This window comes from Cynoglossus semilaevis, chromosome 14, assembly GCF_000523025.1.
Source record: "Cynoglossus semilaevis isolate Cse_v1.0 chromosome 14, Cse_v1.0, whole genome shotgun sequence".
NCBI classification, from domain to species: domain Eukaryota; kingdom Metazoa; phylum Chordata; class Actinopteri; order Pleuronectiformes; family Cynoglossidae; genus Cynoglossus; species Cynoglossus semilaevis.
The window spans coordinates 12,106,324-12,124,355 of record NC_024320.1 but is presented as its reverse complement, the minus strand read 5'-3'; the positions used below and the strand labels follow the sequence as shown (position 1 = coordinate 12,124,355).

General features: G+C 43.1%; 1 protein-coding gene across 9 annotated transcripts in view; it reads right to left on the bottom strand.

The window, feature by feature from the left end:
- The window catches only part of zeb2b (zinc finger E-box binding homeobox 2b), an 81,296-nt gene that overhangs the window by 10,253 nt on the left and 53,011 nt on the right, over nt 1–18,032 (bottom strand). For 6 of the 9 annotated variants that reach the window (XM_017038560.2, XM_017038562.2, XM_017038561.2 and 3 more), the window contains 4 exons: nt 8,181–8,435; nt 3,453–3,521; nt 1,447–1,635; nt 386–600 (listed from right to left, as the gene is read on the bottom strand). In XM_017038560.2, the coding sequence (XP_016894049.1) occupies nt 386–600; nt 1,447–1,635; nt 3,453–3,521; nt 8,181–8,435 (728 nt within the window). The remainder of the gene's footprint in view (nt 1–385; nt 601–1,446; nt 1,636–3,452; nt 3,522–8,180; nt 8,436–18,032) is intronic. The other 3 variants (XM_025062493.1, XM_025062495.1, XM_017038564.2) reach the window with 1 other exon arrangement.

The window sequence follows — 18,032 nt, the reverse complement described above, 5'->3', positions numbered from 1 at the left end:
GGGGGAGGGGGGGGGGTGGAGTTTGATGGAGTGCTACGACTACAGGGCTGCACAAGAAGAACATTAAAAAGGCCAGAAGTGAAGTTAAGGAGCTGATAAAAATTTCCAAATTGGAAATTAACACAATCATTGGATCGTGAACACGAGACTGGAAAATCATATCAGGGAGGGCCATCAAAAAACCATTTAGGACCTCAATTAAAGTTATTACCATTAAAGGGGGCTGCATCTTCAAAATACCATGAAAAATTAATAATGATTGCCAATCAGAAGAAAAAATGATCTCTCTTCTCCGAGCGATCGGCGTGCATTAGAAATGAAATAAAACAGGACAGGAACAGAAGGCGAAGACGGGGAGAAAATGAGAGACTGGAACTCTGCTCACCTGATCCCTTGCAGGTTTGTGTGTGGCCATATGCCGCTCAAGCTGAGTGCGGTAAGCAAACGTGTAGTTGCACAGGGGGCAGGCAAAGTTCTCCTCGTTCTTCTCATGGCGGTACTTGATGTGCTCCTTCAGCGAAGTCAAGCGCTTGTAGCCCCGGTCACAGTAGGGGCAGGTCAACAGTTGGGCAAAGGCATCTGGCGTTCCAGGTGGCAGGTCTGCACGGGGGAGACAGCGGGATGAGGAGGGAGGGAGGGAGGTGGTGTTGGAAGGAAGGGGAAGGGGAAAGCAGGCCAAAAGGTCAGCGAATCAATGGCAGCTAAATGGGCGGGCTGCCCAGAGTGGTATGGGAGTTATCTGTGCAATCTGCTCCACATGAGAGCCTCAGTGTCAGGCTGGCATCCACCACACTACGACCTCCTCCTTCCCTCCACTTACACACACACACACACACACACACACACACACACACACACACACAAACTTACACTAACACTTGTGCAGCATGACATATAACACACACTCACACACTCGCTCTCTCCTGTCCCTCTCACTTGCCTCATGTCTTGTGTACAGTACGTACAGACACATATTACTACACACACACACACACACACACGTTTGAACAAAATGCAAAGCATGAACTCTCATCTCTTCCAAACTGCTACAAACTCTCTGTTCAATGCCACTCACTTCATATTGTGAAATATGAAATATTCGCCTCCTCTGATTCAATCCCACCAACACTCTCCAGCCCCCGCACCCCGAGTTCTTTCCCTCTGGGAGGCTTCAGAGGTGCACTATCTGATTTCAAGCTCCCCGCCCAGCTGTTGCTTAAGATTGTAGGTAAACACCAAGGCATCCGGCGAATCTGTGGGACCAACAGCTGCCCAGCCGTGTCAGACAGAGCAGCCAGACTTCTTCACTTTTCCCCCTGCCTTTCACTTTTCTACTCTCACTGTTTGTAAGCCGTCCACAGAAGCCATACGCCTGTTTCATTTAAGGTGTTCAATCAAAACTTTTCTTCAATCACTTAAAAAAACATGTGATGAAAAAATACACACCGTTCTCCTCTGGTCCTGTGGCCTCTGGTGTTCCCAAACGGGACAGCTCCTCTGGGGCTTCTGGGTAGATGATGGCCGTGTCACCCCGTTGCAAATATTCGGCAATGCTCACTACGTGGCTGTCACCATCGTCCAGCTTCCGCTTGGCGAAGAAGTCCTCAAACTCTGAAGTGCAATTGACGCTCTTGACTGAAGGAGAGAAAGAAAGAAAAAGAGAAAGACGCTGAAGGAGGAGACTGACGGAGAGAGGGCAGAGGAATAAATCGGATTCTCCAGAAATCTTAGAAGGGGACATCGGGGGACATTGTGGTGGAAATGTGATGAAGACAGCCACCCCAACACATTACAGTCATGCTTTGGGGGGAATACATCTAAATTACAGGCTTTACTTGTCACGCCGTGTGAGCTAAAACAGGAGTTGTAACTTAATGCGGCCAAAAGTCAGAGATAAAGCAGCTAGTAGGAGCTGCTGAGGAACAATGTGAAAAAAATCAAACCCTCAAACTAGACCCAATTACCTAATTTACTCATGACATAAAATCTGATATTGTCTCGGGCACTGTAAAATAAAAAAAAGAAAATATATGCATGAGCCAGGTTTAATCAGCAAGGGAGCAATGTTTCTCTGTATCGACTTTCACATATAAAGTCAATCAAGAGATTGTATGGGCTTTTTTTTACCGAACAGATTATCAAGTACAAACCACAATCCAGCACAAAAAAGAATTAAGATTAAAAGAGAGCGAGAGAGAGAGAGCTGTGTACACCGTAGCTGTGTCTTAAGCCAGCCAAAGTGCTGAGGCCACACAATGTGTTGCTGTCAAATTATTTCCCAGTCCCCTTCTCTTCAGGGAAACTCCTAAGCTGCAGTGAGGAGATAGCTGCCTCTAAATACAAACTGGAGCTGTGAGAAATCTGCTTTTTACCTTCATTAGTCAAGGGGATGGCTGACTTTCAACACGCAGACACACGGGCTACAGCGCACCAAGAAAAAATGTCTCATTAGACCTCAGCACCTGTTAATTAGGCTTTTAGCCCGAGCCAAGGTGAGGTCCAAAAAGTAACTGACTCAATTTGTGAAAGGTCAGAGAAGGAGACATTTGATTATCAAAAAAATGGCATCCAAATGTCATGGGTGTCGATGGATTCCTTTTTAATCTGAGATAGCATTGTTTACTGCAGTCTTATTAGAGGATTGATTTTTAGTTTGAAGGTTTAAAACCCGGTGCAGTATTGATGAGTGCAAGCATTTATTTTACTTTGTTTTTGTAATAAATTTAAAAAGAAAAAAAAAATCTTTTCTTTCAGTGAAGGCAGAAATCACCTGGATCACACTGGGTGCTTTGGCACAAAGAATGTGATCAAACTTTCTCGGATTTCCTTAAATAAAATCATATGTCACAGGGAGCTTCCACAGCCGCACACACAGTATTGTTTTTCTTTTTTTTTTTTTTTAGAAAGACGTCCTTTGAGCAGGCGAAATGGAAAACATTTGCTGTGCTTGAACTTTGAGAACAGAGGGGAGGAAAAAATATGAAGAATAAAACACCATGAGCATAAAGTTATAGTAATTAAAGCTGAAAGCAAAGGGGGTTTTGAGGCAGGGCTGCGTGGCATTCTGTGGGGTGAGTTTGGTTTATTGTAACAGTGTCCGGGGCCAATCGTCAGGGTGGCCAGGATGATATCATGGAAGGGAGGAGCCTGTGGCTGCAAATAAGCTTTGGTGGCTTAATGAAAAATGGCAGGTAGGGTTCTTTTCCACCAGGAACTGGCGTCAGGACACACACACATGCAGAGACTTATTTAGCTAACAGGAAAAAGTGAAAACAGCACGCATAATCAAGGCTAATATAAATTTCAACACACTCTGGCTGTGACTATAAACATCCAGGGGTTTTGCTGAAGTGTTTGTGGAAGTCGTGTCAGCGGGACATGTTTTTCCTTCTAATTACAGATGTTGCTTTACGTTCTTCATTTAAAAAGGTGCTACAAAAGCGTTAACTCACCTGTACCGTTTCCAACCGCCTGTAAAGTGGCATCAGGCCCTAGGTTGTCGAAATCATCTTTCATTTCATCTGCACAGAAACAGAGGAGCGGGGAAAGAGATATGCAGGGTGAGATAAGTGTGGCTAAGTACCTCCATGCATCAGACAGAAACCAGCAAACACTGACAAAGAGGCTCTTAGGAAGAAGGTACGGGGGGAAAGCAGTGAAGGCACCACTGTGCATCGTGGCATGCCACAGCTTTGTTCAGCATGCCTAATGAATGCTATCGTCTGGGCCAGACAGTGACTTATTTACCTTTAACACGACAACAAGCGACGGGGGAGGCAAAGAAAGCTTCAGTGGCCAAACAGAGTGATTAAATACAACATGGAGCACATCCACCTGAGCAATCACGGAGCTCCAGCCAACACGCAGCCTGAGCTTATTACTCCCTGGCTGTGGCGCTGCTGCAATCCTCAGCATGCAGGATCACGCTTGTTTTATCATATGTCATTTGGTGGATGCTTTTATCTAGCACATGCACTTTTTTTTTTTCCCCACAACCCCTGGCAGAGAGTTAGCGTCTTGCCCCTAACATAAAGAATGCAACCCAGAACCACAAATTAACAGTTTTGGTTGCACAAACATTTTTTAGAGGCAGAGCTGCTCTGGAGGCAGAAATAACCTCATTGGTTGGGGTAAACCTCACGTGGGAGGAGACGTAGGAATTAATGTTTCTGGCGAAGGATGTCACGGCTGAAACCCAGTGAAAGAGACAACATTTAAAACAGGAGCAGGAACTCCAGGAGGCTGTTATTTTACAAAAAAAAGTGTACAGAATAAGCTTTGAAAAAGGCCTATTCCTGGTTCCATCCTCTTTGGGCTTTTTTCTCCCAGAAAAGCCCTTCCTTTGAGAACTAAAAGTCTAGGAATCTTCGTTTGAAGAGACTGGGTTCTTAGTGCCAATCAGGATAATGGCAGCCCAGTTTGCGCAGATGGGCAGATATTGTCCTGGCACAGGTGAGGCAGCGGTAAATTAGCAGCGGGCTGACAGGCTCATAAACACGGCCCTCTCCTGACAAATTCATTCCTCTGCGGTCAAAAGGAGGACACTGACTGGACAATCAGCTTAAGAAGCCCCCGCTGGTCCCTCCTTCTTGCATCGTCGGTAAAAAATTAAATCAAGGTGCTTCCGAGAACACGGGGGCTTTGTATTAAAATGAGAGAGAGAAAAAACATATTGTGTGCCTTACACGCATCTGTTCTTGCTCTGCCGCTCCTGCAAGGACGTTACAAGTGTTGCATTGTGAAGATTTTTATTTTTTTAAACTTACTGCAGCAGGACCTGATGTATTTGACTATCACATCGCTGTCCAACAACTAAAGTGACAGGTTGATGCTTAATAATACTACCAGGTTCCTTGGCCCTTTTGCAAAAGTCAGAAGCAAAAAGATTTTGACTTTCCGTTTTTGATTTTCAGTTTAAAACAATGGCCTTGGTAATTGTGGGTGATTTGGGGCTCGTGCAGTGAGATAATAAATACCCCTGTCAATGGCTCCATACAATAATGACAGAGCGCTCTGGAGGAGCATGTCCTAGTTTAACTTTCTCTCTTGCAAGTGTTTTATTCCTCCACTTATTTTCCCCCTTGTGTGTGTTTGATTGCACGTCTGCCAAACGGCATCAAAACCACAGACGCAGTACAAAAAAAAAGGGTTTCAAACAACATAAATTAAGCTCCGACAAAACAAAACAGATTTAAAAAAGGGGCCTCCGCAACAGATTTAAATATACACGTAAAGGAATCAGATATAAGCATGTTTGAGAACCGCCTGTCCTTCCACTCAGAACACTGGTCCAAACTCCCTCACTGCTCTGTGCCCTCGAAGGCACCGTGTTTGCACTTGGTAATCAAATTTGGCTGCATACTTTAGGTGTGACGCAAAGGGGGGATGACCAGTGGGGTTTACTGGTCCTTCACTCTCCCCTGTTTACCTTGGAAAACTTTTGTTATCTGTGGCTTACAGGGAGGGATCGCTGCTTCCAGCAGGAGGTGGGCTCACACCACACACACCTCTCTGCTACGGCCCCTGGCACATGTACATGTGGAGGGAGAAATGCAGGATTTGAACTGCATTCAAACAGGGCAGAGGTGGGGAGGGGGGGGGGGGGGGTTAGTCTTTTATAAGTTGAGACATAAATATGGCGAGAATAAAAACAATTTGGGATTTGGTCTTGATTCATTTATGCCACAAATATGCACCTTAGTCTGTCCACCAAATGCTGCAGAAAGAGAGTTTTGTCAGCAGTAAATCACAGCAGTAAATCACAGAAGACCTGAGGCGGTAAGGTACACACTTTCTTGAAGAGGGACGGGGAGGTCGCAGAGCCGACACTGGGACCCAGGAGGAGTCCGGAATACCTTGGCAAGACCGTAATTCCACCTATTTTCATAGCGGCTCTGATGCTGTTTATTTTGAAAACATTCCTACTTTTATGGCTGGACACTGGAGCCGTGAGCTCAGCTTTAAAGTTCTGCCTTTGTGCATTTAGCCTCATTTATCCTCAGTCTGTCACAAGGGAATAAAGTTTTAACAGTTTCAGAACCTGAGAAAAACAATATGATTTTAAATAATGGTTTAAGGACACTGAGCCAAATCTGATATTTTTAGTCCAAACCGGTCTGTGCCATATTTCTCTGTCTGCCTAGCGATTCTTTAACATTGGGACATTTAACAGCCAAAGGAAAGGGTGTTTTTTTTTTGTTGTTCTTGTTTTCTTTTTTCAAATTCTGTTTTGGAAGTGATCCGCAATATCACTTCTTGTGGAAAAAATAATGTGGGAAATTGCTGCACTAGTAGGTGTCAAACTAATAACGCAAAGACTTGATAAATCATTCCCTTATAAACCATAAGGGAAAATTTGGCAAATGCTGCACGGAAAGTGTTTGAAAAAATAAAGCGACAAATATGTTTTTGGAATAGAACACAAGGTGCAACTGAGAAGATTTTCAAAAAAGGAACAAAGGTGTTTCATTCTAAACTGTACTTCAGCGATAATGATGTCATACTTTCCAGGACATCGTGTTCAGCTGCAGTGATGACGGGATGTCAAGGACAGTGACAGACGAGGGGCATGAGCCCTGAAATCAAAATCTTCCTTCACGTAAAAAACTCCTCTCACATGCAGTGATGTGAAGTGAAGTAAATACAACTGAACAATGGCATTTTAGTGTGACATGTCTGAGGCTTGACGTGCATTTCACAAGTTTCCCATGACTTGTAATCAGTTACACTGAGTCACACACTTCTACGACCTGTGTTAGTGAGAAAAACAAAACAAAAAAAAGAAACAAATCTTGATAGATAGAGGAGTGACGAACAAATCAGTCCTAGCAGGAAGAAGGGAGGCTGCTAACTTATCTCAGGCCTAAGTTATGTGCTGAGGTATCACTGTAGACACTTAGGCACCAAGGAAGAAAAAAAAATGCAGCCTGGGAAGCAGCACCCGCAAGATTGGGAAAGAGACTCCCAAATGCTCTAATGAACTCGACTTGCTCTCTGAAATATGTCAGACACTTTATCACACAAGAAGCATATTATCTGGGAATTGCAACATAGTTGAATTACAGACATTATGGCACCGCAGGTCTTTATCAAATAAACAATTACCGTATGCATCGACAGCTTGTTTATTCTTTATCTTGATTTATTTACCCGGCCGTCTTTTCCTCTCCCGTCCCTTAAGGAACCACGGGGAACTTTTATTTGGAAAAAGCAAATGTTGATTCCTGCTAACTCTTTTTTATTCATCTCTAATAAATGTGCAATTTTCCCCCATATTAAAATTTAAGACTGCCGAATGTTCTCCCGTTTTTCGACACGGCGCACAGCTAGTTCATTAGCAGAAATGAATAGCGATGCCTTGCTCATTTAAATGGGCTGTCTTACATGACTTCTCGCCGTACTCTGTTCCTGTCACATGCTTCCAAGAATCATTGACTCTTATTATACATGTAAATGGCTATCATAAAAATAAAAATTTCATTTAAGATTGTTAATGACTTTTTGCAGCAGTCTGGCTTCCTTTAATGATTATACTCTGCCCCCTAATTAAAAGTATTTATCTTTCAAGCATCCATGACTGGGGCCCCAGCAATCAGAGCTGCTCAGCAAAAGACCATAAGTCTGTCAAGTTAGGCAAGGTATCACCTGCCTGGGATTAAGCAACTTGTTACTGAAGAGGTATCACATGGTGCTGGGCATTGTTTGATGAAAACTGAAATGTTAATGAACGCTGCTATGATTTAAGGGAATGGAACTACTCTCTTCATCTATACTGGCTACAAGTTTAAATTATACTGCTATTTCTTTTTGTAAATTCACATTTTTCTATGAATAAATATTTAATGTTTTGTTATCTCAGAGCAGACATTTTGTTTATACAACCAAACGATCTCAGTCGGCAACAGCTGATCGTGTCAATCTGATAAAAACGAGCATCATTAGAGCGTCGCCATGAGACAAGGCTTCAGTAATGTTTGCAAAAGTGTGTCATAGAAATTTGTTAAGGTGTGCAGTTAAAGTGTGCCTTAGCTTTAAGGTTAAAGATGAAAGAACAGCAGATGTTTCTTCTCAGAAACAAATAGTAAGAGAAGTTCCATACATTGTTTAAGGGAGAAGCTAGAAGATTTAGACCAGCCATGTTAGTCATCTTAGAGTTTGAACGTAACATTATCAACACTCACCAGTACCGTCCACTGAGGCACTCAGCATGTCGTTGTCGGGCCAAATGTGTTCCACGCCGCTGTCCCTCATCTCGTCGTCCTCCTCCTCCTTGGACAGCAGGCCATGGCTCTCCGCGCGGGGAGAAGCCTCTGGGTTGGTGAGGCTCGCGGGACTTCCTGTACCGTTGATCAGGGGGTCTTCCTCAGACACGGGCATCTTGTCCTCCTCCTCTGTTTCAGAGCCTGTTTCCACCACGTTCTCATAGTTGAGAGCTGCAACACAGAAGAAACAAATGGGAGAAGAGTCTGTTTAGAACATTCTATTAATACGAACGCAATATTGTAATGCCTACGTCTTTGAACTGTACACATAAATTACCGTCAAATCAGCGGGAGGATGGTGTGCAGCTTGTGTTTTTAAACTAAGGTGTACACCAAAATCTAAAGGGTCAACACCCCACATCAGTGCCTTTCCAAGGCATGGGCGTTTATTTTTTTCCCCTTTTTGTGGGTTCCACCCCAATTACAGCATCCACGACTGGAATCTGTGACCGAACCACAGCGGAGGGCAGACAGCTGTCGAGGAGATGCGAGTCAAAATAGCCACTAATTTTCAGTGCTGCTCACATACCACGGATACCAATGTGCTGCACCTTTCAGGCACGGCTCTGCTTTGGAGCATACCCATCACGTTTGAAATGCTCTGCATTGCACATACAATATTACAAATGTTACTGCTATGTATTCATAACCTGTAGTAATTCAGATTATTCACTGCTCGTATCCCCCGGATGTCTTCACATTTACATCGCCACTGAACCATGAACATAAATATAAATGTTTTCTAACATATGAAAATCTACAAACACGACAGGGCCTTGAGGCCCATTGACTGCGTGCATTCAGGGATACAGACTGACGTACATACCACATTTTCATACACACACACACAAACACACACAAGGTTACACAACCCAATAGCAGCATCAAGAAGAGCCCGTCTGGTTTCACAGGTCAGGTCCCAGACATATGCCAGCTTTTCCTAAAATAGACAGCCTTCAAATATGGTCCTGTAAAGTCAATCAAAGGTGGCTCTCGTGCAAATTATTCACCGCCATCGGCAGCCGACAGGCCACGGGGTAAATCGTGGCAGAAAGGGATGTCAGAAGACCTACTGGAGGAGCACAGATGGAGCATGAGGCGAGCCAAAAGCATGGCATGGAGACACACCTCATTGGCAGCTCGTGCAAGAATCTTCTGTACTTGGAGCTAATCATGGGAGGACCCCAAGTTTCAGCCACTATAGACAAGGTGGAGGCTTTTTTAAAAAGTGAATTTATGTCTCTGACTAAATTGAAAAAAAAAAGCTGTAAAAGTCAACATGTCTCTGGTGGAAATCACCATATGCAATTCCATAGGGAGGGGCTGTATCTTAAGACTTACATTTTTTTTTCTTTGCATGAAACATATTGTCATGAAGTCCTGAAATTTCCGTCTGACTCTTGAACTTTCCCAGAAACCCAGAGAGCCAACAACAGAAAGTTCATGCATGACATTTCTGCAGATATTATACATATGAAAAGATAATCCTCTCCACATCTCCTCCTAACACGTCTCAGTACGACTGACTGGTCCACACTTGCCTTCACCGAACAACTGCACAACAGGTGCAAATTAAAATGAAAACAGGGCTTTCAAATGTGGGAGGGAAGGCAAAGGGGGGGAGAGGGTGGTAGGCAGGCAGGCAAGGGGGTGCAGAAGAAGGAGGAGGGGAGTGGGAGCATGGTGACCTGCCTCGAATACCAATCGACAGAAGAAACAAAACCTTTTCAAGAGGTGTGATCACAAGGGTTTAGGCAAGTTCAGACTCAGTAATGCCCCTTGGAGATGACAAAACCCCAAAAGCTGGAGACCCAGGAGCGAAGAAAGACTTTAGGGATTCCTGGGTGGTCTACATCTACCTTGGTACAACTAAAAATGTGCCCTATTGAGACACTGCCGACAATCCTTTTGGAAAGTTAAACTTCTTACATCAAACATCTACACGACCACAGACTTAAGGGTCCATCAAACTTGGAAATATCTCTACCCGTAGGGTTGGGAAAATATCAACCCTGAGGTGTTGGTCTTTTCTTAGCAATGTCCCATCAGCTCGGTATCCCCCCAAACCTCCTGAGGAGGGGGCAACAAGAGCGTGGGGCTGGTAGAACAAAAGGCCAAGAGGCTTGGGAAGCTATCAACCCGTCACTGTGAACCTGATCTCTGGATGCAGATTCAATGACGGAAGAGCAGGGGCTGGCTGAATGAAATTATCTAAGGCTGGACAGGTTTTAAAGGGGCCCATTCTCTGCCAATAAAAGAAGTGAGGGAGCTTCTTTTTGTTTACATCCACCACAGCAACGAGCACCGGTCTGACTTCTAAACTCCCACGTAAGAATGAGGGAATGCAACATTGTGGACTTTTCTCAAACTAACTTTTGAGGCATGACTAGGAAGAAAAGAAAAAGACGTGGAGCTTGTCTTTTATTTTTCAACCTTTTCAAGCCTCCTGCTGTTTTTTTCTTATCTCTCATGACGTACTGTCCTCAAGTTTCTGAACAATTTTCAGCACGGGGGCGTTGAACTGTCTCCGAAAGTTACAGTGGATGCAATCTTTTTTTTTCTTCTTCTCCTTCTTGCGAACATCAACTTGTCTTCTCCGCATTCAACGTATACCTCCAGGAAGGCAAAATGACAGTGTGGTGCTTGTCAAATCAAATGCGTAGTACTAACATGGAGAAAGCCACCATTGTTTAGTTGCCACCGTTGACAGGAGCCTCTCCCTCTCCGAGCATGAAGCATCTATTGGTATTGTGTCATGCAACAAAGTAATTCTAACCTACTAATATTTCTCAGGCAGTTACCCCCCCAACACCCCCACCCTCACCCGCACCCTCTATCCTCCCTCTTAATCGGCCTTTTGTGTTTGCTGAGGAGAAAAAGACAAAGAAAACATGATGTTTTTCTCCACAAATGCCTCTCTGTTCTCCCTTTCTTACCTTAAGTGTCACACTCAACAAAAGCAATTACGGCTGACACTTTAAAGACTTACACTACCTGTTTTTTTTTTTGTTTGTTTTTTTTGTTTGTTTTTTTTTTTAATCTCCCTCACCGTTGAAGGTAAATAAAGGGAGTCTCTCTTTGACTTGAGTACTGTAGATAATTAAAGTGACACATGTAACAACACAATTTTGTTTAATATCGGGGGCTTTAAACTATCTGACATAACCCTTTCATTGCCCTGGCATTATACTGTCACTCAAAAAAGTACGAGGAGGAGTGGAATATTGAATATTGATTATGATGCCTACAAGCATCAGAAGTGACAGCCTGATGGAGAGCAACAAGAAGCAACGGGAAAAATAGTCTTGTTAAATCCCTTTTGTTGCTTTAATGAGATAAATAAAGAGAGAGTTTTGTTCTACAGGTACTGAGCAGCCAGTGGCTGTTATTCAGCACTGGCTAACAGACAGCGAAGATTAAAATAAGTTAATCTGTAAAGCATTGGGTTTGACAGTGAACAAATGGCTTCGTGAAACAGAAATGACTTTCATTTTTACAAGTCAAAACCCAGAGACATTTTTGTGTGTGTGTCTGTGTGCATGATTTTGACAACAGTTGTCGGGCCACATGCTGCATTCAAAGACCCCCGAAGTCACTCTGAGGAATATGCAGACACCAGTTTGAGTCTTTGATGGTGACCCCATGCATGTGTTTGTGGGAGAAAATTTAAATTGGTTTGAACCTGAGTCACTGACGTTTTAATAATTTGCATTTTGTGTAACATCATAGACCGGACAGAACCAAAAGCAGACTTTCAGCTTTATGTAGAAAACAGTTGGTGACTTATTGCTATTGTCCACAGAGTTCAAAATTAGTTTCGGCCCTGGTTTTGGCTCGATAATTTTGATGATTTGAAATTGCATAACTAGATAGAACAGAATGGCTCTGGACTATATTTAGCCTAACAACTATGTCACCTGCTGGCTAAGATGTGTTTGCTTTTCAAGGTGCATTTCTTACAACCAGTGAAGAATCGATCGTCTTCCAAGTTGTGTGTAGAAAAATATGTCATAGAGTATAAAGATGAGGAAGAGACTGTTTATACTCCCAATTATCTAAAGGACTACCCAGATATTGTGCAAACAGGAATCATGTATCAAATGTAAAAAAAAAAATTGCACAAATCTCTTGCTTTGCTTTGAACATTTTTAGATTAAAAAGTATCTCCTGTACAACCACCGGTGATGAGTTGAGTGGTGCTGCACCTGCACAGTCTTAAGAAAGCCATATCACAGTGCCTACAGGTATATAAGGTGTATAATCACATTCATTTAACGATCCCCAAGTAGTTGCTCTGTGCCCAGAGGAAGCTGAACCGAAAGCTCTTCCTGCTTAAGTCTGCGAGCCGCAGAGAAAGAGCGCTTTGTGTTTGTCAGGCCAATAGTAATGGTGATGGCTGCGGGGAAGAATGACTAACACCCACGTTCACGCTCTCACGCTAACCCCAGCTGACTTTTTAAAGTCGAGTGTCGAGGCTTAGCTCCAGGTGACATGATCGGCCTCCTACGTCTATAATGAGCCAGGACATTCTCCCTATTGGACGATAACTGCTCGCACTCATTCCTTGTCTTATGAATGTGAGCCCGGTAGATCACCTGGATGGCTGGGAGGAAGACGGGAAAGCAGGAGTGAGTTCCTGTAAGTGTGTGTGAGCTTGTCTGTGTTTGAAGGAGGGCATTGGGCGGAGGCAAGGTCGCTGCCTTTGGGTATGGCAAACAGGAGAGCATTCCCCTGATGACCTTTTGTCTGCTATTGTTCCTGGTTTTAAACAGTTTAATAGCACTGCATCTTAACTAAAACACAATTATTACTTATTCTTGACTCGCTGACGTCTCCAATTCCCCAATTTTAATTTTCTTTGAAAGGCCAGCATCATTCCTGAGTGAATCCAAACACAATTCAAGGGAGACAAAAGCAGTGCGGCCATGTTTGTATATATTTTTTAGCTATCTTGTCTCTGTACAATGGTGCGATCCTGCACGGAGGGGCAAGTCAGGGCCAAGGCGAAAAAAACGGTGGCAGAGGGCAAACAAAAGCACTAAAAGAGACAGAAAAAGAGAAAGAGGGAAAGCAAAGCGAGGGCCACAGAGGAGTTGGGGCTGGGGGTGGGAGGGAATAAGGAGAGACGATGAATGGTGAAAACTCAGTGAAGTGTAAATGCAACCTTGGAGAGTATGTTTTTGTCTGGACACCTCTACGTCTATAAAGAAGTGGGGGGTGTCGCCACGAAAGTGACCTGTGTTTGAGCAACATGATTTGTTAAAAGGCTATTCTATATTCAGCTAAATAAAATAAAAAAATGTATACTGATCTATGGCTATTGATATACACACAATATATATATATAAGTATTTAAAATAATATAATGCCATATATACATATATTTAAAAATCAATTTCAAAAATCAATGGCTGTGTGTATATATATAAAATAAAATTAATGTGTTAATTTAATTGATTAATATATGAATTAAATTAATATATTTTAATGTCCACTGGCCCAGCCAGTCAAAATCTGGATTTCCAAATATTTAAATATTACACCACCTGTAGCAACCATCTTGTAGTCTGTTTATTAAAAAGCATAAACTATAGAATTTTGTAAACAGAGGTTTAAAAACAAGTGCTGAAGGAACATATTGTTACCACGGAAATTTTAACCAAGTTGTTCAATATCCATAACAATTATACTATTTTGGTCCATGAAGGAGCCCCTGGCCGACAGAGCTGACTCTAATTCGATTAAATTCCCTTTTATTTGCCCAGGAGGCCAAAGCAACAGGTTGGGCAAGAAGAAGAAAAAAAAAGCTAAAAGGTTTGCTCAACAGCTCAGAGGTCCCACCTTTGCTCAGTCCCGCATGGATCCACCATCTGTGTCCCTGCCCGGACCCCTCCTCCCCTTCTTACCCCGTAGTTCACACATGTTCCTGCCTCCAACAAATGTTTGAAAGTAAGACCCCGTGCTCCACCATCACCACCGCCGCCATCGCCACCGCCACTACCAACACCACCGCCTCCTCCTCGTCACACAAGCCAAAGACGAAGAATATAAAGGACACACAAAAGCTTCCCCTGGCTGCCCTCAGGACTCCCAGGCCAGGAGAGTGGGAGGGAGAATTCAGAGAAGAACAGAGGAAGGGAAAGGATGGGAGGAAAATATATATGTGTGTGTGTATGTAAGGGGGTGGGGGTTATAACTGGGTATTTCTAAGATTNTATATAATTTTTTTTTTTTTATCACAGGTGAGCTCCCCCTGCATCCTAATGTTACCCTGACACACGGCAGGCAATGAGAAGTAAGGGGGGAAAATGGTTAAAATTAGAAAATTTAATTTATTTGATAATTTCCCTGAATAATTAGAGTTAATATGGGTTAATTAATATGCAAATCTCTCAGCAGATGTTCGTCAGTGAGGCTGCGCGTGACTGAGAGGAAGAAAAAAAAAAACAGCCCCCTTCTACTTTCTCCTGCCTGGTTTTGGCTGTCAGTTATTGGGCCGTAATTACTGTAACTAACCAAATATACACACACACACACACACACACACACACAGGCACGCACTGAAGAAAAAAGAAAACGTTTGCTGGATGAACTGCTTCCAGTTTTGGAGTCTTTGCAGCCAAAGCGGTGCTTCTTACACACATAAAGGGAGACCATTGCTAATTTCCCTTTCACCATAAAGACCTCTTTTCAATGCTGCGAGCTGAATGAATGCACTGAGTACTTTAAACTATTAGAAATTTGTGGCTCTTTGTGTGCCCGTGCGTGTGTGTGTGTGTGTAGCAGTGTGTAAATGTAAATGTGAGAAGAACAGGCAGCAGTGGAGGCGTCGACTGTAACAAGAGCACCTGCATGTTAATATGCAGTTGAAAACACCGCTAATAAAGCAGATGTGTGGAATCTGTCTTGCCATAATAAGAGGGGAGATCTGTGTTTACATGCATGTTAGCAGCTGAATAATAATGCCACAAACACGCATATTTGAAAAAGAAAATGGAGGAGAGCAGCGTACTTTGGACTGAAATGTGATTTGCACATTTTCATCCATAACAAATTAAAATATTTACAAGTCGAAAATATCATCAGTCGTTTTTGAATTTCGTTGAAAAATATATACGTTTTTTATATTCTGGGGTACATGAAAAGAACTGATCTCGTATTCGATGGACAAGATCACCAGCACCTGAACGTTTCCCTTTTGTATGTATTCTTTTGGGAGGAGGGAACGGTTACCTGTAATAGAAAGATTTAATTCATGACTCGTCCCTGTGGAGCCTATCTCAGAGTGGTTCTCTGGGTTCTCCTGTGGTCAGCTCGCTCCAATAATAATGGGTTTCTGATAGCAGTATGCGTGTGTGTGTGTGTGTGTGTGTGTGACATAAGCTCAGACCCTTATCTGAGTTGTTCCTATTTCTCAATGGTCCTGAGTCTCTCCCTCTCTCTCTCCCTCTCTGTCTCTCTCCCTCAGTTCGTTTCCACACCTCGTCCTCAAGCCTTGTCTCAGAGGGATACTGTGGCTCAATGACACAAGTTGTCCACGCCCTGGTCTACACACACACACACACACACACACACAGACAGACACACTCGAACTTAGGCCCAGATATGTGCACCTACATGCAGGACCAGAAATAGATACAGAAAAACACAAGTTAAAACGGTCTGTAGAAAAATAGGAACAGACTTTCACACATGTAAGACACACACACACACACACACACCTGTGAATGTCTATATGGAGACACATTTAAGTGTAACACACGTGATGAATGGAGATCTTGCGTCATGTCAGATTTTGCGTGAATTGTGACGGTGCTGCCAAACTGATACAGAGAACCTTCTGTTGTCGAGTCTGTGTATCAAAAATAGAACCTCGCTGTGTGTGTGTGTGGGTGTGTGTGTGTGTGCAGGAAACCATGTGAGCCAGTGTGGCCTTGCAGTACTTTGCCGCCACCATGATGACACATCTGCTTTGGGTTCATCTGTTTGTGAATCACCCTTATCTGCCTTGGAAGTGCTACACTACTTGTGTGTTTTACTGCATGAGTGTGTGTGTGTGTGTGTGTTTACGAGTGTGTGAGTGTGTGGGAGTGTGCATCTGTGTTCCTGTGTACCTCAGTGTCTCTTCTCTCTGTGGGCCCTGTGTCGTAGTGAGTGTTTCGGAGAAGAAAACAAGGAACGGGAGGATCAGGATGATCCAGGACTGAGACCCAAGAAAATCTACACATTCACCTGAATGAATGTACATTCATATATATGTCTGTGCAAATGGAAGATTCATTTATTTTTCAACCTTATGACAGGCCGAAAGAGAAGTCTGAGTTGAACGGTCAGGCTGGTTTATCAGACACTAAAGAGTGCGTCACCTTCCCTCACACACCTGCAGAGAAACTCTTCCCATTCGCAGCGTGCAGAAGTAAAAATCCAGCCATTCTTCATCCCTGACGGGCCACACGTGCTTCATTTTAATAAAAAAGAATCTATAAAAATAAATTACTCACACTAAGTATATGCAAATTCAAATGTAAGCAATCATTGCAAAATTAATTTTGCCAGGACTGATTAAAAGCTTTAATAAATCTATATACAGTATTGCACCAATCTGATATTTTAAATTTATTACACTCCCTGTAAGATTAATTAGAAAGCTACGGTAACATATTGCACTGCCAGGCCAGATTACTGTACTTTTTTGTTAATAACAGTTAAGCAGAACCTGAGCTGTAATTACGGGCTCACAGAAGCTTTTGATGATTTTTTTTATTTCCTGCTCGGAGAGAGAGGAGAATAAGATCCATTCATTGAAAAGAAACAAATGATGGCTCTCCTTTATTAAGTGCATCTATTTTGTAAAAGGACATAAAAAACAGCACTTGATGTTCATCTTTTAATTTGACTAAAAATCTGGAGGATTTCAACCTGAGGATTAATTAAAAATAACACATTTATTCCTGGATGAGAGGGTAAATTCCTATTGTGTAATAAAAGTTGCTTCATTTACTTAAAGCCTGCAAGACATTTTTTCACTTTTCACCTTGAATTGTCAACAGTTTTTCCAGTCACCAAAAGGTTTAAGCAATAAAGAAGCTGACCAATCAAGGTTGAAGTTCAGTCTCCTGACACTGCTGTGGCCATATCTGTGGCCCTCCAGGGCTCATTTTACCTCTTAGGCAACAATGGATACGTGAGGTAAAAAAAAAAAAAAAGTTTTATTAATAATAGCAGTGAAACCTCATGAACTGTGGCTGACAATGAAATGTAAAAACATGAGGGAGCGAGACCTCCAGCCGCCATAAAACTCTGCCAGTCAGCAGCTGTTTAAAGGTCGATCAGTGTCTGGGAGTACACGCACACGTCTACGTCCTGGTGTGTACGGGGAAGGGGGCAACAGAAGGGGGGAGTTGAGCAGGGATCTCAGATAGACTAAAGAGATCAGACGCTATGAACTAGGGGGATGGAGGTCCAGGTGAGGGGCCACAGGAGGGTGAGGAGGGGCGGGGTGAGGACTCTTCTTCCTCACTGCTCTGAGCCAATCTGGGGAGCTGGGCTCTCATTCACATGGTAATGAGAGTGTAAAACCACATCTGTTACCCCCAAAACACACAAGCGCACACGTGCACACATATAGCTGAGGTCATGCGCACACACACACACACACACACAAAGAGAGCAGATTGGGGACACCTGAATAGTATCCCCACCAGGTATCAAACAAGCACCCGGAAATGAGAAGGGTGTGTGTGTGTGTGTGTGTGTGTGTGTGTGTGTGTG